At 39.0% G+C, this 20618-nt stretch overlaps 2 protein-coding genes across 3 annotated transcripts in view; one reads left to right on the forward strand and one right to left on the reverse strand.

Annotated features, from left to right (window-relative positions):
* Positions 1 to 1066: 1066 nt before the first annotated feature.
* On the reverse strand, positions 1067 to 12967 carry LOC5508141 (peroxisomal acyl-coenzyme A oxidase 1). Its single transcript, XM_001628666.3, has 16 exons — positions 12642 to 12967; positions 12223 to 12382; positions 11791 to 11851; positions 11004 to 11097; positions 10245 to 10352; positions 10017 to 10136; positions 8701 to 8822; positions 8151 to 8329; positions 7394 to 7556; positions 6739 to 6929; positions 4338 to 4499; positions 3967 to 4072; positions 3325 to 3477; positions 2757 to 2827; positions 1920 to 2055; positions 1067 to 1371 (listed from the first exon to the last, which is right to left on the reverse strand). The coding sequence occupies exons 1-16, from the start codon at positions 12748 to 12750 to the stop codon at positions 1318 to 1320; spliced, it is 1989 nt and encodes a 662-aa protein (XP_001628716.2). The 5' UTR covers positions 12751 to 12967; the 3' UTR covers positions 1067 to 1317.
* A 186-nt stretch (positions 12968 to 13153) lies between these two features.
* The window catches only part of LOC5508140 (structural maintenance of chromosomes flexible hinge domain-containing protein 1), a 38112-nt gene continuing 30647 nt past the window's right edge, over positions 13154 to 20618 (forward strand). For both annotated transcript variants that reach the window (XR_007314131.1, XM_048734224.1), the window contains exons 1-9: positions 13154 to 13432; positions 13521 to 13599; positions 15090 to 15251; positions 17597 to 17679; positions 17988 to 18100; positions 18521 to 18641; positions 18816 to 18935; positions 19053 to 19216; positions 19317 to 19407. Coding sequence is in view for 1 of the 2 variants with exons in the window: in XM_048734224.1 (XP_048590181.1) it covers positions 13280 to 13432; positions 13521 to 13599; positions 15090 to 15251; positions 17597 to 17679; positions 17988 to 18100; positions 18521 to 18641; positions 18816 to 18935; positions 19053 to 19216; positions 19317 to 19407 (1086 nt within the window). In the remaining variant the exon portion in view is untranslated. The remainder of the gene's footprint in view (positions 13433 to 13520; positions 13600 to 15089; positions 15252 to 17596; positions 17680 to 17987; positions 18101 to 18520; positions 18642 to 18815; positions 18936 to 19052; positions 19217 to 19316; positions 19408 to 20618) is intronic.

The raw sequence follows: 20618 nt of genomic DNA on the forward strand, positions 1-20618 counted from the left end.
ATTTGGTGAAATCTCAGGGTGGATGTTCTTATAAAAAGATTCTAATGAAAAAGGAGTGTATTCATTTAGTATTTTACAGTAGAACACCACTTTATCAAAGTTTGAAGGGAAATATTGGAATTACGAACAAAGCATCATCGTGATCCAATATGATTGAATTCGCTCAAGAAGATTGCGATTTTCAAGAAGACACGGCAGATATATAAGAAGACACGACAGAACAGACAGTGTCACTGTAATGCCCGGAGTTCTGGGATGTCGCACCCTAGAGCAACGCCGTGTGGATAGCCGTCTTTTAACCCTCATAAACATTACTTGAGGCTTGCTTCTAGTTAACACTGAAGGAATTCTGCGTCCTGTTACCAGAAAGACCCGCCGTACGCGTCCTGAATCTTCTATTCCTTAAGGTACCCCTTCAGCATCAGAGACGCCTCTTTTTTTTCCAAGAACAATTGCCCAATGGAACAATCTACCTGCCTCTACGTTTAATGAACAGTGCTCTTCATCAGCTACTCTCAAACAGGGTGTAACCAGTCCTTTTCCCATAACTCATTTTGTCTTCCGCCCCTTAGCCAATAAATCTTACATTGTGAGGGGTAGGCGGTAAAAGTTAAAGTAAAGGTTAATCGCAAATACATTTATTGATTTTATTACGTTCCAGCAAGTTATACCCCTTCGAGCAAATTTACCTCGTCCAATAAAAATCTTACATTGCAAAAGCCACATGAAATAAGAAAACCTCTAGACTATTTAAGATGATTTTGTCAAATGTGGACCTCATCAAGTTTTAAAAATAAAAAATAACAATGCACAAAAGCTTGTTTGCTGCTTGTGTACTGCTAAATAGATGTGTTAACACTGGAAGTTGAAGGTTGAAGGTGCTTTACAATAGCTATTTGCTGTTAAAGAATGTAACGTGTAAACTAACTTCATCGTTTAGATGCTATATTCGAGCAGTATTTACGGTTATCCTTTTTTAACCTCTGTTCATATTAATAGCTTTCTATAAAATTGTAATAAAAAAATGAATGGGACCTCTATTTATATACAAATCGCTGCTACACCATAGTTTTAATTAATAGATTTATTAGTATAACGTTCTGCTTGGTGACACAAATGAGCTCCACAAACGTATCTATTTCTAAAAACGTATTATTTTTAGTTGTGCAATTCCTGTAGGTATAATGCTCCACCATATACCGGGAGGGAGCTTCGGCTGAAAATGTATCTTTGGTACGACACTGTAACTGTTGAGTTTGAGCTTCTTGTTGGCGAAATGCCCCGCATTGAATGAAACATTCACTGTGTCGGAAAATGTTACAACTTCGATTTCTGTAGCTCTTGCAAGTACTTCTTTGCTGAAGGCTGGACCTGTGGAAACGCGAGACAAATGTCAGTTCTCGTACAATTATTGTTTGTACACAATGTTGATAAGTACATTTGAATTTCAGTGTTAAATTTAAAGATGACGATGATGACAAATGATAATTTAGAATTATTCAATATTTTAAATTAAATGGTTGGTAAAATCTCAAGTTGGGAGCTCAAGTTCTGCTTTCTATTAAATCGAGATGCTATTCTTAAGCCGCGTCCAAACTGCGCCAGCACCTGCCAGCATTGCTGGCGAATTCTTGCTTGACTGACCACAAGGCAAAGGAAATTTCAGAAAATCCATTTCCCATTTTGACATTTTCTTTGTCCTATAGTCAAACAAGCAAAAATTCGCCAGCAAAGCTGGCAGGTGTGGCGCAGTTTGGGGGCTTTAGGCTACAGCTTGTGATTGGCAGGTGTGGCGCAGTTTGGGGGCTTTAGGCTACAGCTTGTGATTGGCAGGTGTGGCGCAGTTTGCACGGGGCTTTAGGCTACAGCAATGGCACAAGGGAAATCTATGATTTAGTGGACGTCCAATTGCAAGTTACCTTTTTCTTGTTGAGCTCCGACTTCTGCGCAAGCTCAAACAACCGCTGGTACACCTGACCGTCGTACCGCCCGAGTGCGGAGTTGAGGACAAAGTCCGAGTAGTCAAACGCGTCAACAAGAGCGACCGCGTCTGGCCTGGGACGAGAAGCTTTGGTTAGAAATAAATACCTTATCAAAACCTTAAACTGTCATAATTTTAAATTAAGCGCCGCCATTTTTTTCGGAAAAAAATAAAAGCACGGCGAAAGTAAACATAGAATGTAGCAAAAAAATGAATAAAACTTTTAAATGCTCGCAAAAAAAATAAAAAAAAGAGACGTTTACGTTTGCCATAAAGTTCGAACTAGTTTACCATGCAGTGAATGCATCATTGATCGCGATATAAAACGTCTTCTTTTACAAGCAAAATGTAAGCATTAACTTATTAATGTTACTGTATTCTGCGAACTCTTGTCAACAATTTCCAACAGCTAAATGGCTTTCAATCAATCAAAGTAACTGTGTGCTTTTGATTGGTCAGCACATAACGGAGAGGTGGCGCAATTGGAAACCATTTCACTGCTGGCCAAAGTAAACACTTCAAGAATTTTGAATGACGGAAGGCAGAGGGCGATTTAGCTGTTGGAAATCGTCGGCGAGAGTTAGCAGAACATTGAAAACAGCTTTCTTCGTTACATCAAACCAGTACGTCAATTTTACGACCACCAATGTAATGCTATTTCTCTTCCATGATGACTGTGGACCCAGCAGGAAAAAATATCCACTCGCTGTACTCAGATACATATACTGGGAGCAACACAATATTAAAGATCTGCGATATGCATAAAATAATTCACCTTATCTTAGAAAAAAGCTCCATGATTTGATCTCTAACAATTGCCACTTGATTCGGGGTTATCACGCTAACCTGTTTAAATAAAGGAATAGAAAAACACGATTTGAGTAAACGGAGTTCCATTGTTGTAAGAATTAGTACAGTAAATGTAAGAGTGTAGGCATGTCGCGTCCAAGCGTCCGCGTCCAAGTAAAATCTGTTTATGCCTAGTGCACACTAGTGCACACTAGTGCACACTAGTGCACACTAGTGACATAACAACATGACAGGCGTGCGCACTCTTTTAAGCCCGACATAACGACATGAACATATGCCTAGTGCACACTAGTGACATAACGACATAACAACATAGGCGCGCGCACTATGTTTAGCCCGACATACGACATGGAAATAATGACATGAGAGAAAAAAACATGTTTTTTCTCTTATAAGCCCAATATAACGACGTGAACATAAACATAATGAACATAATGTCACAATGTCGAACCATTCACACTTGAACATATGACAATGGGTGCCCGCGCCAATGTCATTATGCCGTTATATCACTAGTGTGCACCAGGCATTACCTCCAAAAAGCGTCCTGACTCTTCAGATATTCCGTGTAAAGCGAAGATGTCACACACGCTTTTGAGCACCGACTTGATTGGATGGCTAGCTTTGGCAAAGTCGGTATCTAAAGCTTCTATGAAGTACTTGACCACCAGGTAGGACATATGGGCCTGAAGGAAATAACATTACTCGTGTCAGCGGTGTCACGTGATAACCGATAATCTGTGTATAACATGTGGTATGTCGTGTGATTATTTTGAAATACTTAAAGCTATAGTGCAACACGTAATACGTGAAGAATTCGAATGTGCATCTATCTTCAGGCCCGTACCCAGGGGGGTGCAGCCCCCCCCCCCCACAACGGCGGTTCCGGTTCGCAATAGACGTGCTGTGTGTCGACAAAGACAATTGCACTATAAAGCAAACTATAAAGCATACGTTTTTTTTAGGCAAATCCGATAATAAACGTCCCGTGGAGAAACTGCAATGGCATAAAAAATTCAACTTTGTTCTTTCGGGGTGGTCAGATTTTTATCAGAAAACTCACACCCTTCCCTACCCCCCCCCCCCCCCCCCCCGGAAAATTTAGGTCAATTTCTTTTTGGATTTCACCCCCCCCCCCCCCCCCAAGAAAATCCTGGGTACGGGCCTGATCTTACATTTGCGCATCGAATCAAGTCCACCGAAAGCTCATTGAAGGCGATTGCTGGGTCTATTCCTGACTTGACCTTGGCCTTCAGTCTGTGCTCTGTGTCTGTGACCAACCTGTTAACAAATCGAATAGAGAAGATGTCTCTTGCGTCAGAAGCTACGTACAACAGGACAACGCGGTAGTATGAGGCTATTGGCAACTATCTGGTATAGATCACTTTTAACAATGTTTTTTTGTCGGAGGGTCACAGCTTTTTACGTTATATCTATACAATTTACATGTACCGCCGGATAAATGCGATTTTTCGGACAAGTAGGAATCTTTATATTTTACTGGTGTTCGGATGTGAGGCCATTATGTAAGGTGGGATTGGCAAACCTGAACGAGGCTTCTCTGTACAATTCAACCTGAACCCGCGGGTCAAGAAACTCGTCAGCGGTAGTGTGGAACGTGCCCTTGGACCCAGCCCCCTTCAAATATGTCACGGTCGAGTGTAGGTCACTCCCGTTGCGACCTTTGGCTACACACTTCACAAGGAACCTGAAAAGCGTTATATTTGAAATGAATGTTAACCAAGATTAAAATGTGGAGATGTCGAAATTGGGAATACAGAATTTAAAAAAAATATTTAAGTCATGAGCCCGCCATAGATTGTTTAGTGTGCTTGTGATAATATACACCTATTTAAAAAAAAAAAACGTTGTCAGTACAAATGACAAATTGCAATTGACTTTCGGCAGTTCTACGACCGAAAGGACTCCTTAATCCCAAAATATTTGCTTCAAATTCAGAAAACTATAAATAAAACATAATTTCGGATTTCGGCTCAGGTAGATGTCATGGGCTTCCATGCGGAATTATAGTCAAAAACAGGAACGTTGATGATAATCGTGTGCTCAATTTTACTGCAGCTTTCCACATAATCGATCATTTATTTGATTCGACATCAGCTTCCGTGTTCATTATGCCACAACCGCTTTCCCTCGGGTACATATCATTAAGTCTAACAATGCTGGAGGGTGAGCTAGAGTTGAGAGCTGAGACGACAGCTGTAGCATGTACGACGTCATTAACTGCTGATTGCGAGGTTGTGCTAACTGCTAACAAAATCTCTTCTCCGGTCGCTTTAGCGGTATTAACCTGCGCTGTCGGCTTGAACACCCGTGCAGGTGTTTTTCAGTGCAGAGTCTTGCAAAAAAGGGCGATCTTTCCGCAAGAACCTTCAGAACTATCTAAAGGGTGTTTGCGTGCTCCGATTTTTTTAGACTTTTAGTATGTTATAAAGGGAGACTTAATTAATACAAAAACGTCGAAAAACCTTATGTTGCAATTAGTCCGATCTTAAACCGTAGATTGTTTGGACTAAAAAGGGTGATGTCGTCGACCTGTGACCACTACGGTCATTCTTTAGTATGACAGTAAAGTATATATAAGCTAGTTTCTTCAGAAAAGTCTTCCATGCGGGTTGAGTGTGCGCATGCGCCGTCACTGACGTCAATCGGTGTTCTACGGTTCAGTCCAATTCAAGCCAGTTTGCAAACAAAACAAGTAAAATGTTAGCAAAGCTTTTAATTCTCTTTATTTTAGTACTTTCCGATTTGCGTCTCCAAGTTTTCGCGTTGTTTGATTGAATTTGTGCTGAAAGAGCGACTAGCCAAAACTGCGACTTTTATGTCCGAAAAACACAAGGCAGGGCCTTAAAGTGAGGCACTCACAACGGTAAAATTTTGATGTTTAATGTCTCACAATTGAAAAGTATGAGATAAAACACCTGCTTTTGTTGGACTTATCATCTAGTGGCTAGCATTGCCTCGGTAAGATTTTGATTCTGGCTACAGGCCTGCAAGGGAAAAGCCTCTGTAAGCGGGGTAATAAAAAAAGCCTCTGTTCGAAGGACAAAATAGAAGAGGATAGATTTCCACAAATTAATTTTTCACAGTTCTTTCCAATCAGCTAAACTAAATTTCAAACAAAACTCGAATAACGATTTTGCGCCTTATGACAGAAGCGTGATCAATTATTGTGGGTATTTTATTTTCCCGAAAAAAATATGCTGAAATTTGACATGCTAGCAAAAACATTGCGAACGGTACGATACCAATAGTATTAAAAGTAATTTTAGTTACAACTCGACTCAGCAATGCAACGTTAGTCTAGTGGAGCGAACTCTTGTCTTCGACCGCAGCGACCCGGGTTCGATTCCCACTGATAGCGCTTTTTTTTTATAATAATAATAATAATAATTAATTATACTGTTCTTGGTGTGTCATGAAATCGAAAAGAAAAAAGGTTAAGTATAAGCACATTTTTATGTACTCTCAGCATCTTGGATTTGTTCATGCTTTGTTCAGTATCCTCTATATCTTTTTGCACACAAGAAAATAACTAGAAAAATAAATTTGCATTCACGAGTTGGCTTACAGACCCTTTGATTACAAATAATTACCCAAAAGCACCTTTATGTCGTAGAACTGCCATTTGGCGCTGACAACCTTTATTGAAATAGGTGTATACGATAATAATGAGGAAAAGGGTGTTGGTTATAGTGGTGTTGACGGTTGTTGACGGGGACGGTTGATTGTTGATTGTAAATGGCTTTGATGATTATGATTATAATTATAATTATGAATATAATTATGAAAGATATAATAATAATGATTATGATCATCTAAATACCCTTATTGTACCTCGCCACTTGTATCATGAGTAAGGTTGTTGCTGGTGATTGTAAATGATTGTGATGATAATGATTATGATTTTCTTAATAATCTTATTGTACCTCGCCACTTGCAGCATGAGGACAGTATTCTCGCCCTCGTACGTACACCCCGCACTGATCAAGTCATGGAGCTCCGAAAGATTACTAAACGCTGAGAAGCCGTGCCCACCACAGGCTAACCGACAAGTCTCCACCTGGCCTAGGGCACGTGATGTGGAAAACGCCTTCATCCCGCTAGTCAGCGCATGCAACTGGCAAAGAGATAAAATATCAGGATGTGACGTCATCGTAAGGAACAATGAGGAGCTGGTGGCAAATGCGCTAGTGCTCAGGCCTCCCATCGCTAGTTTTACGTCAGATTTACGAAATCCTTTGCTCTGAACTTCGTGGCGTTGCATAAAGACGAATTAACAACGAAAGGTCGTGTCAATAGTTAAAAAAATTGACCTGCCCGAACTTTAAATTCAATGTATCCTTGCACGAAAATGCTATTTTGCTTTTGTTTTGAATATCCAAAATGCCTATCATATGTATAAGTATAGGCAACTTTCCCTGTATTATTTGATAATTTAAAAATAGAATGAGCCGTTGATTGTAGGGTGTATTGAAATTCACCGCGACTCAAGGGCCCTCCTCAAGCGGATCTAATTCTCGCTACCACCCCCCTTCCATTCGACTCCCCAAAATAGCTTGAGGTTGGACTGCCTCATCATACCTCCTGTAGGAAAGAAAAGTTCCCCTTGCTCCAGTTCTCGCTCTGGTTTAGGAATTCCTTGTATACACCACTTGCTGCAAACCAGGTCGCGTACGCCAGAGCAAGCCCTGGAAACAACTTGTCTTGTTGTGACTTGTAGTCTAGAATTTGTACCTCCCCCTGACTGGCAATAAAAAAAAACACAATAAAATGCTAAGATTGAAATGTTACATAGTCGACATACTTTACATTATAATTAAAAACGTAAGGTTGTCGTCCACCCACCCCCCATTTTGATAAATTTCTGGTACATTGTATAATCTACCAACACTTTTTATTTTCTTATTTTTCCACCATTCACTTTTAGAGTCTGGAACTGCCAGTGAAGCGAGTTTATTACCTCATGTTGTAAGTAAAATGCAAATATATTGCATTTCCATAGCGCTAGTATCTATATGGATATTCTAATCTGTGCTTCATATGCGACTTTTCACTCGTAAGACTGCTCCACAAAGTTTACAATCAGAGCGTGAGATAGTGAGTAAGCACAGTCACTTTAGAAAGTACCACGGACCAATATCCCAGCCTTTTTTATGAAGTGCAGTAAAAGACAGGACCTCCAAAAAGTCCCAAGCTGATCCAACCAAATTTTAATTTAATTTTAATTTAATTTAAAAGTCCTAGCACTCTGCTTTTAGAAGCAAACCTTGATAACTAAGTTACTGATTTCTCCCTTTCTTTGTATTGTGCTAATGTTTGTCTTGTGTTTTATACCTACCCTGGCTTTATCTCACTTTGCCGTCTGACAGTGCTATAGCGGATAGCAATAGTCATAGCCCTGGAGAGCTGGTAGAACACATTAAATGGTATTCCTGCCCGAATGAGCATCATAGGGGCATAAACGGCTTTTTCTCCACCTTTGCTTGATTTCCTTATGAACTCCCCCTTGGAATTCACCTGCAGTAAACAATCTGTTAAGCATTTATGTGTTCAATAAAAAAAAGCAAGGGCATTTACACTTATATATGATCAAAGGGGTTTACTGTAAATGTCAAAATAAAAACAAAAGGAACACTAGAAGAGAGAAGAAGAAAGAGAGAGCAATTGGATAAACATACAAAATGGCTCCGCAAAATAATTTTTTTTGAATTGTAGATTCTCGCCTTCCATAAAGGAGATACTTGTATGGCTACTTTGTTTTTTTCTGCTATCGATTTAATATGAGATTTAAACACTAACATTCCCTTTATCTTATCATTAACAAAGGAAGTTAGGATGCCCAAGCAATGCTGGGCAATGCTAGCGCTGTTCGCACGTCTTTACCCTACCTGGGCCAGTCCCATTAGCATCTGCTCACGTGGTACTCTGACATGGTCGAGCAGTAAAAATCCATTGTCATTGACGTTATAGTACCTGGAGGTTTTGGGTCCAATCTCACCAATAGTTACACCTGTATCAAATCAACTTGAGTTTTTTAAAAGCTGCATTAGCATGAAATTCACATGAGTGTTAAGCATGTTGGATTGTCAGGAAACATGCTGTAACCTCTGTTGTGGGCGTAGCTTTCTCCACAGACATGTCTTGACATGTCTTTGGCTAATTGCACAGTATTAAGGCTTCCAGAACACCAGAGACCCAAGTTTCTTTTGAAAATAGGATAAAAAAGATTACCTTGGAGGAAGGTATTATAGGCCTAGGGTAGATGCTTTTTAGATGAGGTTGCAGAACCCTTAACCCTTGGTCACCTTGCACTTTGATATGTTTAACCTTACATTCTAAGTTCCTCCAAAACCTACCCCGTCTTATTCTGCATACTTTATTTACTTACCTACCTTACCTACCTTATCCAAGCTTATCCTAGCAGACCCAAACTTACCCCATGTAACATTTTAGCAGAGCCTATTCCGTCCTATGCAAAACCACCCAAGCAGACCAAAGACCATCCCAACCCACACTACCCTAACACAAGTCTACCATAGCTGACCAGAGATTACACTATAACCCTCTTAGACATACTCTACTGTACATACATACATTTACATAGAGGTTAGTTCTTTAGTCTATACAATAAAACAGTACCACTCCTTGCTATTCCCTTTCATTACCTCAACCTTTTCTTTATCTCATATTTTAACCGTACAGTACCCCGCTCTTCTGCAGGGTCTTTTACACCCTTAAACTCATACCTACAATGCTGGACAAAACTAGTTGTCGCAGGCGGATTTTTCAATACCTATCATTTGTCAACTAGCTTTCTTCCTTAGACAATGTCATTGAAACCCCCTCCCCCCCCTTTCAATGTTGGATGTTACCATGCTCAAATTCTGAGAAAGACAGCCCGAGTTGAACAACATTGTACTGGGGAGAGGGGGGGAAGGGCGCGTGAGTGATGTGTTACATGAACCCGCTATGTAGAGAAAAAATCAAAAAAGGCAACAACAGTTTGGTCCAGCATTGTAGGTAGTTACTGTATTTCGTCTACACAATAAAATAGTAACTCCCTTGCCATTCCCTTTCATTGCCTCAATGTAACCTTACCCTTATCTAATATTTTGACTTAAGTACTCAGCCCTGCGTTTTGCAAGGTCTTTTACACCCGTAAACTCATTCCCAATCCAAGCCTATTCTACCATAACTGACCTACCTGGGAGAGGTTGGTGAGTCTTCAAATCTCTAGTCTGTAAGAGGAAATAGTGGAGCCCGTATTCCTTGTCATCAATGATAAGACGAGCTACTACTATACAGTAATTGGTAGAATGTCCCACTGTGAAAACAAATGAATATATTCTTGAGCAACATATAACTGGATTGCCACCTATGGCAATCCAGTTAAAGCTGGTAAAATCTCTCTCTGGCATCCACTAGCACTTACAGTTTCCTGGCCACCATTTAGATGCAGTCAGTGATGGGCTGTGGAGTACAAATTGCTGTGTCTGTTTGTCATATGTTGCTGTTGTCTCCAGTCCTCGTACAAATGTTCCTAATAGAAGCAAACAGATATAATTAAGGGTTTCAAACAGTAAAAAAAAACAGGGTATAACACAGTGTTGTTGGATGTCAGGGGTGGATCTAGCTTTCCGCTGAAGAGGGAATTTGGCTAGGTGAGAAGGGGGACATACATACACAAATACCTTAGAAGGCAGTTTTATTGATACAATAAGCACCAATCAGGGTGTTTTCTAAGGAGAAAATACTCTTGCACTCTCTGTATGCTGGTACTCTTAATCCTCTATTTTCTGGGCACACACACACACACACAGCAAAAGAGATGGGTAAGGGCATGTAACTTAAAGGAATGCCCTTTACAGTATGTATCAATAATTATATGTATTCATTGCACCAATTTTAATTGGCAGTAAAAACCAAAGAGGGGGGGGGGATTTACTCCCCCGTAACCCTCCCTCTAGATCCGCTACCTGATATATCCTGCAACTAACTACTTTCTCCAATTTGGGCTTGGCTTCTTTGAGCTGGTGGGAGATCTTGGTCCAGCCAAGCTCAGCAAATAGGTTGTACAAAGGGTAATGAATTATTTTGTGAAAAATAACTATCAGATAACATAAAAACAAGAATATTTTGAGGAATAAATAAGCTAAAAGTTTGTACAAAGGGGTATGCTGACATCACTTACCATGGCCAAGCTCTGTCTGGGCGAATGTACCAAGAATTTGATGCATCTCAGCTAATGGTAACCACTTTTCTTGTTGCTCCTTTGTACCCATAAGCTATAGGATAAAAAAGGCAATCACAATTACAAATAAATGTACTGTATATTATAATGTAATGTCATCCTATTGTGATTACAGTCTCTGATACAAGTGATTCACATTATGCAACTGACTTTTATTTGCTAATAAGATACAGACACAATCTATACTTTATATGTTTGGGTTAGTGTAAGCACTATCAAAAAATATGGTACAGAGTAACAGGAGTTATCGCCACAAGCATTCTTTACGAGTGATCGAGCTGCTTTCCCACGGTCAACTACACGTACACTGTACAAGATCAAATAAACAACTTCTAGCATTCCTTATTGGCTTAATTGTTCTTTTCAAAATGTTTATGGTGTTCAAGCCGAATCTGATTAGTCAAAGTTGTTCAGCATGGCCCGCTTCCTGTGTCCTCACTGTAAGGCCCTGATGAAGGACTATAAAGTGTTTTAAGAAAGGCAGCCTGGGGGGTGTTATCACACCCACTACACCCCTAGCCTACGGACGGGCCTTGACAGGAACTTCAGTTTAACGACGTCCCCGATATAGAGCCAGGTTTTAATACTTCTGAACAAACTTCAATTGATCTGGACCCAGCCATGGACTCTTGTTGTCTTGCTAAAAAAGTGAAGCTTTTACCACAGAGCTATCACCAATCTGTCATTACTGTATCCTATAGATGTGGCAGCAAAACAAGCTAATTACCTTGATAGTCGGCATAAACATAACGCGGTGAAGTTCTGATGGAAGTGCAAGATCAATACCCCTGGAATACCAAGAATCACAAAGAATGTATAATAATATTAAATACCCTTAGTAATCAACATCATTTTAAAGAACCTCACTGACCAACAACCGTAGCCAGGATTTTGAGCAGGGGTTCGTTTACCCATTTTGCGGACCAATTTCTCGTAGGTCCATGCTCGCAGTGGTACTGAATTTTTTATCCATAAGAGTGGACCTTCCAGTCAAGTGGAGGGGTTTTCCTAAACCCTTGAACCCCCCTGGCTACGTGTCCGACCATACCATCATTGTCACATAATCATTCAGTAGACATGTCATCAATATCATCACCTCATCTTCACCATTATCGCACAATGAGATTTAAAACCAATAATCATGAGTCACTGCGCTTACCTAGATAAATGCCTATTATCTTCTCTGCTAGTAATTTTGTTTTCTTTGACTATTTGAAAAACTCTCAAAGCTCTTTGGCCAACCAGATCAAAGGCCTCCTCACGAGACAAGAAGAAATCCTGCTCCTTTTGGAAAAGGGGCTCCTGGGACAGCAAAGATTCTACAAGGAGATAATAAAAATAAAATATGAACACAGATGTTTAACTGTTACAGCATCAAATACTAAGTAAAATGGTGTAAGTTATGTAACCTTACTGCTATTAGATCAGAGTTCTTTGATTTGTACTTAAAGATGCTGATCTACGGAAATCCTTCAACTCCCTTGGTGGATAAGTCATATACGCCACACAAGAACTGTGCTACAAACAGTAACAAAATGGAAAGCGTAGATCACTCCAAACATAATGAGGACAACTCACCAACGTATCGCCTTCGTTCGGTGTTTTGCTTGCCTCCATCAAGCAAATTTATCAGCTCCTGTACACTGAAGGAGGCTTGCGATCTCTCACGGGCAATGTCTGGATTCATTTAACGATTATAGATTTGCCAAAAGAAAGTTAAAGAAGTCGAGACAATCGCTCTGCATAACACCATCGAAGATGAACTTTATCAAAGTTCAAGTTGTGTTCGGAAGTGCTCGGAAAATGTTCGGAAGAAAACCCGAACTGTACAAATCAGCAAGCACAGAAAGATCCCAACTCAAATGAAAAATAAATGTCATGGAGTATGCAATAAAATTCTCGTAATACTTTTATAAAAAAAAAATGTTTTACTGTTTACCGATATTTATTTTTTTGGATTATAAATTTTAAACACAGGAATCCCAAGAACAAGGCCTTGTAGAGCGCGAAGTTGCCCTTTGTAACAAGCTCCCTGATTTGCCAATTTTGCTATAAACGGAATATGGCCAATCACGGCTCGTGTTTTATAGCGAATCAGCAATGTTGTCTTTGTGGTTGCAAGATGGCAGCGTCCTGCACACAACGTGACAAAATATTCAAAGAAAAACTTTGAGTCCTCTTTATTTATCTGGGGTTTTTTTTCACGAAGGTTAGACATGACTTCGAAAGACAAGAATGAGGACTCTCCAGAAGCTGAGGACAGCGCTAGAGTATATATTTACGACCGAAGAAACGACAGTCTTCCCGAAGTTAAAGTCCCGCTTGCTGGAGTTTTGAATTTTGCCGCGTTTCACGATAAAGTCTGTCAAGTAAGAAAAACTCTTGCTACCTTCAATACCACTCCTTATATTCGCCTGCTTTGCCTTATTTCAAATAATCGATGTTTTTGGATTACAGGTTCTTGGAATTTCCAAAAATGAAAAGTTTGTTATGGTTAATACCAATCGAGATGAGATCTCGGATGACAAAACTTACGGTAAGTGGCAAATTGTTTTTGCAAGAGCTAGTTTTACTGAACGGTAATGTGCTGGAAAATAATTTTTTATGCATATTTCATGAAGGCGGAATGAATACTATATGCAACCCACACAAAACTAAAAAAATTCTTGGCACCTTCAATAAGTACTTCCAGGGGCGTACGCAGCCTATAGGCCTGCAGTCACTGGACTGCAAAAAAAATTGGCGATCTTATTTGCATAACTAGGGGAAAAATCAAATGTTTATTCATTCATTTTTATGTACGTAGTTTTATATATATGATGAGGAAAAAAGCTATAATTTTCTTAATCATGGTAGTCTAGGGATGATTTCCAAGACGTTGAGGGCGAGGCGACGACTGAAGTCCTATTTCAGATCGGATATGACAGAGGATCGTGCAATATTCTCAAAAGTCTGACGCATTAACGCCAATTTCAAACCCAAAAGCGGAATCTAAGACATCTTCACAGGGATGCGGGATGAGGGGCCACGCCCTCATTCAGCTTCTGAATGCTTTGACTGCAATTTGTTAAAACCCTGCGTACACCCCTGACTTCTCCTTGGTTCTTGCTCCTTTTGGGTTATTTCACTAACATAGGATATTTGGTTGAGCACATGAAGATGTAGAGATGATGTAAGTCTACGGAATCACCCCTGGTACTGCCTTGCCAAACCTTTGTTGATATTGATATGCCATTTGGTTTATAGAAGAACCACCCCTGGTACTGCCTTGCCAAACCTTTGTTGATATTGATATGCCATTTGGTTTATAGAAGAATCACCCCTGGTACTGCCTTGCCAAACCTTTGTTTATATTGATATGCCATTTGGTTTATAGAAGAACCACCCCTGGTACTGCCTTGCCAAACCTTTGTTGATATTGATATGCCATTTGGTTTATAGAAGAACCACCCCTGGTACTGCCTTGCCAAACCTTTGTTGATATTGATATGCCATTTGGTTTATAGAAGAACCACCCCTGGTACTGCCTTGCCAAACCTTTGTTGATATTGATATGCCATTTGGTTTATAGAAGAACCACCCCTGGTACTGCCTTGCCAAACCTTTGTTGATATTGATATGCCATTTGGTTTATAGAAGAATCACCCCTGGTACTGCCTTGCCAAACCTTTGTTGATATTGATATGCCATTTGGTTTATAGAAGAACCACCCCTGGTACTGCCTTGCCAAACCTTTGTTGATATTGATATGCCATTTGGTTTATAGAAGAATCACCCCTGGTAATGCCTTGCCAAACCTTTGTTGATATTGATATGCCATTCGGTTTATAGAAGAATCACCCCTGGTACTGCCTTGCCAAACCTTTGTTGATATTGATATGCCATTTGGTTTATAGAAGAACCACCCCTGGTACTGCCTTGCCAAACCTTTGTTGATATTGATATGCCATTTGGTTTATAGAAGAATCACCCCTGGTAATGCCTTGCCAAACCTTTGTTGATATTGATATGCCATTCGGTTTATAGAAGAGCTGATAGAGGGAGATGACACAATATACCTTCTGAAATCCACCAACCAGGAGCTGACGGCGCCAACCCAAGAACGGGTTGAGTTTATTCCTCACTATGACACGCTTGTGAAGAGTGGCATGTATGAGTACTACGCTAGCGAAGGCCAAAACCCACTGCGTAAGTACAATATACCAGGGTTTGATCTTAGTACCTACCTATATTTACCTGAGGTAACCTCAGATGCTAGAGCATAATTTTTATTACTTACCTTTATTATATGGCTATGATAGTAAGCACGCTCTGATTGGCTGTTGAGTGGACTGGAATCCTACGATATTGCCCATGGGCAGTTTTTGATATTTTTTCGCCGCGGGCTTTGTTTACATAGCTGAGCGAGTTTGCGAAATTCGACCCAAAAAAATCAACAAAAAAAGAAATAAAGAAGAGAAACAGGTCTTATAAGTCTGGAATGGGCACTTTGTGTCAGGGTTTTATTATCCTGACAAGAATAAGATTGTATAAAAAAAAATTGACAAGAAAGAAAACAATCTGACGAGCCGGCGAGCGCCACAGATAGCCAAGAAATGCAAAGCCAAGAAATGTAAAGCTCTCTCGGACAAACAAACATAAGAATAAATAACAAGGGATGCAAATACCCAAAAGAGTCTCATCATAAAGCAGCACAAAGTGTTTGGTGTTTCCTTTTACATCAAAAGTTTGTTCTCTACATATCATGCAGTTTTCACACAAAACAGTCCATTCTTGCTGGTGAAGACTGACATATGAGCTTTATTTCTTATTGTCTGTTATCTGTAGCTGAAACCTGTAGCTTCCAAAAGGTGAAAATAGGAAGAAATTCCCCCAAAAGTCGTTAAACTAACTTAACTTATATCACGGTGCTTGTCACAACGAGGAAAACAACGCTGAACGGTAAATAAACCAAGTAAATCTTTTTGCTTCGATTTCCATTCATTTGGGCCCAAGGATAACTCGTCTTTTTTCGTCTGGAGGGCTTCTAAAAGCAACATCTTTTCGCTCCAAGATCTATTTGGTATATCTTCATTTTGTTGAATGTTTTCACTCTTTAAAACATTTTTTTTAGTTGACTGTGTGTGAGTGTTTCTTGTTTTCCCGCCTTCTGCACTGCAATTCAAGGAGCCTGTCTAAGAATTTTGACCTCCTTGAAGATATTTTATATTTAATTGATTCCAAGCCTCAAATTATTGCTGTCACTGAGACTAAACTAAATGATTATTTTTAAATGCTATACCCCGTGAAGATATAAAACTTGACATGGATTTAGTTGAATCAACTTGGTGTGAGATTGAAAATGGGAAAAATAAGAAAAATATTATTGTAGGTTGTATAATACCAGATATGCTTCCAAAGGCAATCTCTTTAGGCCAGCTTCCAAAACCAATTATGGATTAACTAAATTTACAGCCATGTCTTCTAGATTTTGGGAAAAAATACCAAATTGCATTAAGTCCTTACCTTACAATTCCTTCATAGAACAACTGAAATTGCATTTATTAAATAATCAGAATTAATATTGATCCACCCTGGCCAGATTTACTTTTCCTCACTCTAAAATATTATATTTTGTTTATGTATATATTATATATTGTAAAAAAAAAAAAAAAAATAATAATAATAATAATATTATAATAATATTATAATAATATCCTGTAAGACCCTCGAAATCTGACTGTGGCAGTGACCATCTCGAAAGCTTATGCTTCTATGGTCACTGCGCACCTTAAATTTTTTTTTCTTCTTAAGTACCGTAAATAGTTAACTTCCCCTTTTTTCTACCTGTATCCAAATATTCTTTATCTTATTCAAAATAGTGCAAAATAAAAAAATGAAATGAATGAATTTTGTAAATCGATTGATAAACTAATCTACATTCGTGTGAAAGCGAAATTTGATTTGTTTTCTTATGATTTAAGTTTTTTAAAAGCCATACATATAATAAATCTTTCATTAACCTTGCTTGCTTGGGCTGTACGGAGAAATATCAGCCCTCTGTCTTTTCAGCACAACCCTCGGCCTGCAGCCTTGGGCCTTACATTCAAGACCTTGGTCTGATATTTTTCTGTACAGCCCTCGCGCTAGGTTAATAAGTAGTTTAAAATTGCCCAAGGAAACCAAAGATGCTAGGGTATGATCGTTTTGGTTACCTATATTTACCTGGGGTAACCTAAAATGTCAGGTTATGATCTTAGCATTATTTATATTGCCTCAGATGCCTTCAGTCGATACAATACTATTGCTGTGGTAAAAGTCAGATAAGATGTAGCTCCTTTCAAAAAGTGCTTATTACATTTGATTCAGTAGAAAAAAGGATATGTACTGTAATTTTGTGATGTGACATGATCAAATGCGCTTTACATGTAACATGGTGCTCTTGCTTGCGAGACAGAGCTATTGCACCACTCTTGAGCTATTGCGCCGCAATTAACCACTATCTTTAGTAGATGTCAACAAACTTTAAAAGATGTTTTTCTTTTCCTTTTTAGCATTTGCTTTTGCAGAGCTGGTAGACAATGCACTTGCTGCCACTGCCAATAATGAAGACCTCAGATCCATAGAGATACGCCTGGTATGCTTTATTGTTGCTTATGATACCTTGCATTTTTAAGTTCATACATACTCATCCGTCTAGTTTACTCTTTTTTATATGTACATTTTTTCACCCATTGACCCTTCAACCGGAGTGTACTGGCCATGAGAAGAACCCACAGGCCAAAAACTCATAAATGCAAAATAAACTAAAAAAGATCAATACTCAGAAACTGAGGCATTAGTCTAAGGGATAAATGATCTCCAACTGACATCCAACTAAGGTGATAACAGTTACTCTTCAATCAATATAGCTGGCTTTTGTGTGTTAATCTGTTTTATTTTCAGATGTTTGATGACTCTATTGGTAAACATGCTGTTTGTGTACTGGATAACGGCAGAGGGATGACACCAAAGGAGCTTAACAATTGGGCTGTTTATAGACTTTCAAAATTTAACAGGTCAATCAATATTTGATATTATGCTTCATATTATTACCAAATGACCTAAAGACTTTGATAATATACTATAGTACATTGTACAGAGATATGGAATTTTTCTTTGATTGTTCAAATCGATATTGAATCAGTAAGCACAGCAAACATTTAATATCATTAAAACAGGAGTAAACATGTGGCATGCAGGGCCGGAAATTAACCCTAGATGAGTTGTTTTCTTGTTTTCTTTTTTAATTTAACATCAAAAGGTTTCAAGTTTGGGATGTTTTTATTGGCTGAGAGGGTGACAGCTACACAAAGAGCCTAAAAAAATCGACTGAGATTTTGAAACTTATTTTGAAAATCTGTTGTTAATGTTTTCTCCATTATTTTAATCTATATTTTAATTATCTTATTTATTAAAATCTATTTTGTTTTCTTTAGGCCTCAAGTGACCCTGAAACAGTCAACTGATGGTGGCCCACCAAGATCTCTCAACAGTGATATCTCCTACTTTGGAGTTGGTGGGAAACAAGCAATCTTCTTTATTGGAAGTGCGACAAGGGTAGGATTTATTTCCCACATAACATAGATTAGATATATTTGACATTGAGAGCAGTTAGAATAAAAAGAATAAATAATTGTAAGTATACAATTATCTTACTGTATAGTGATAATACTATCTTTTTACTTTCTTTACCACTATTTAAACTGTAAACATGTCTTTGTGTGAATGCAGATGGTGACCAAGACCAAGGATTGTAGTGATGTTCATGAGCTTTGTATCTCCAAGGATGAGTTTGAAAGGAAAGAGAGAAGCAGGGAATCTATCTACAGTGGTCACATTATAAACAGAAGGGTAACTGAAACACTCTTATTGAATTATGAAATGTGTCGTATTTAGATGAATTAGATGTGTTATTGTTACCACAATCTTTATCATGTACCGTTATGTAGTTTTTACTTCATATTTAAGGCAGGAGATGTTGCACACATTCCAACTGAAGAAGACAATGTAAAGAAAATTATTGCAGAGGAGACAAAAAAATCCAACTTTACAGCAGTCATCATAACTGGAATATCTCCTGAACATAGTGCATACCTGAAAACACACTTCCCACACTGGAGCAAACAGCTAGCGTATGTAGTATTATTTATATTTTTGGAATTCTGTACCAATGTTTGTGTTAAGACTTTGTTTTCCCACTGATATCACTGATTGCTGGGTTTTTTTTATCAGACATATCTACCATTATTATATACATGGACCAAAAGGAAATGAAAATATTGTCAGCAAATCAGAAATTCCTTTCAAGAAAATTGACTTAAATGTGAGTCTCCAAGTACCTTAGTCTCCCAAGTACCTTGTTCATGTGTACTCATCTCCACGTACCTTAGTCTCCCAAGTACCTTGTTCATGTGTACTCATCTCAACGTACCTTAGTCTCCCAAGTACCTTATTCATGTGTACTCATCTCCACGTACCTTAGTCTCCCAAGTACCTTGTTCATGTGTACTCATCTCCACGTACCTTAGTCTCCCAAGTACCTTGTTCATGTGTACTCATCTCCACGTACCTTAGTCTCCCAAGTACCTTATTCATGTGTACTCATCTCCACGTACCTTAGTCTCCCAAGTACCTTATTCATGTGTACTCATCTCCACGTACCTTAGTCTCCCAAGTACCTTGTTCATGTGTACTCATCTCCACGTACCTTAGTCTCCCAAGTACCTTGTTCATGTGTACTCATCTCCACGTACCTTAGTCTCCCAAGTACCTTGTTCATGTGTACTCATCTCCACGTACCTTATGCCTCAGTCCCAACCTCAAAGAACCTTCTCCATGTGTCATCACCTTAAAGAACCTTCTCCATGTGTCATCACCTTAAAGAACCTTCTCCATGTGTCATCACCTTAAAGAACCTTCTCCATGTGTCATCACCTTAAAGAACCTTCTCCATGTGTCATCACCTTTTTCAAAGAACCTTTTTCATTTGTTCACACCTCCAAGTACCCTTTTCATGTGTCCATGCCTCCAAGTACCTTCCCCATGCATCATCACCCACAAGTACCTTCATTGTCATTACCTCAAAGTACCTTCTTCATGTATCATCAACTCCAAGTACCTTCTCAATGTGCCCAGGCCTCCAAGTGCCTTCTGCCTGTGTCCACACCATTCAAGTACGTTCTCCATGTGTCATAACCTCCGAGTACCTTCTCCATGTGTCAATCACCTCCAAGTACCTTCTCCATATGTCATCACTTATACTTTAATAAATTACTCACCTATACAATAAAATAAAGTAGCTTACACTAATACTGTGGAGGGCACGGCCATTTTACAGCATGCGGAGATGCGGAGGCACCTTTAGTTGCCTGATAGCTGGCAAAGCTGCTGTTTTAAAGGACTCTAGATTACTTAGGTTTACAATAATATCAGGAAGTAAATTCCATGCTCTTATTGCTCTAGGAACAAAAGAATAATTAAAGGGAAGAATATTCGAGTGCAATTGTTGAAAGCTAAGTGAGTGCCTCCGAGTGG

This window comes from Nematostella vectensis, chromosome 11 (assembly GCF_932526225.1).
Source record: "Nematostella vectensis chromosome 11, jaNemVect1.1, whole genome shotgun sequence".
In the NCBI taxonomy this organism is placed as follows: domain Eukaryota; kingdom Metazoa; phylum Cnidaria; class Anthozoa; order Actiniaria; family Edwardsiidae; genus Nematostella; species Nematostella vectensis.

Excerpts from the sequence above, each read along its gene's own strand:
- LOC5508141 (XM_001628666.3), bottom strand. The coding sequence starts at position 12,750 with ATGAATCCAGACATTGCCCGTGAGAGATCGCAAGCCTCCTTCAGTGTA. Across the intron at positions 6,930-7,393 it reads ACTTTTCTTTCCTACAGGAG|TTGCATGCGCTGACTAGCGG; the intron begins GTATGATGAGGC and ends TCTCTTTGCCAG. Across the intron at positions 4,500-6,738 it reads CTCATGCTGCAAGTGGCGAG|GTTCCTTGTGAAGTGTGTAG; the intron begins GTACAATAAGAT and ends AACGCTTTTCAG.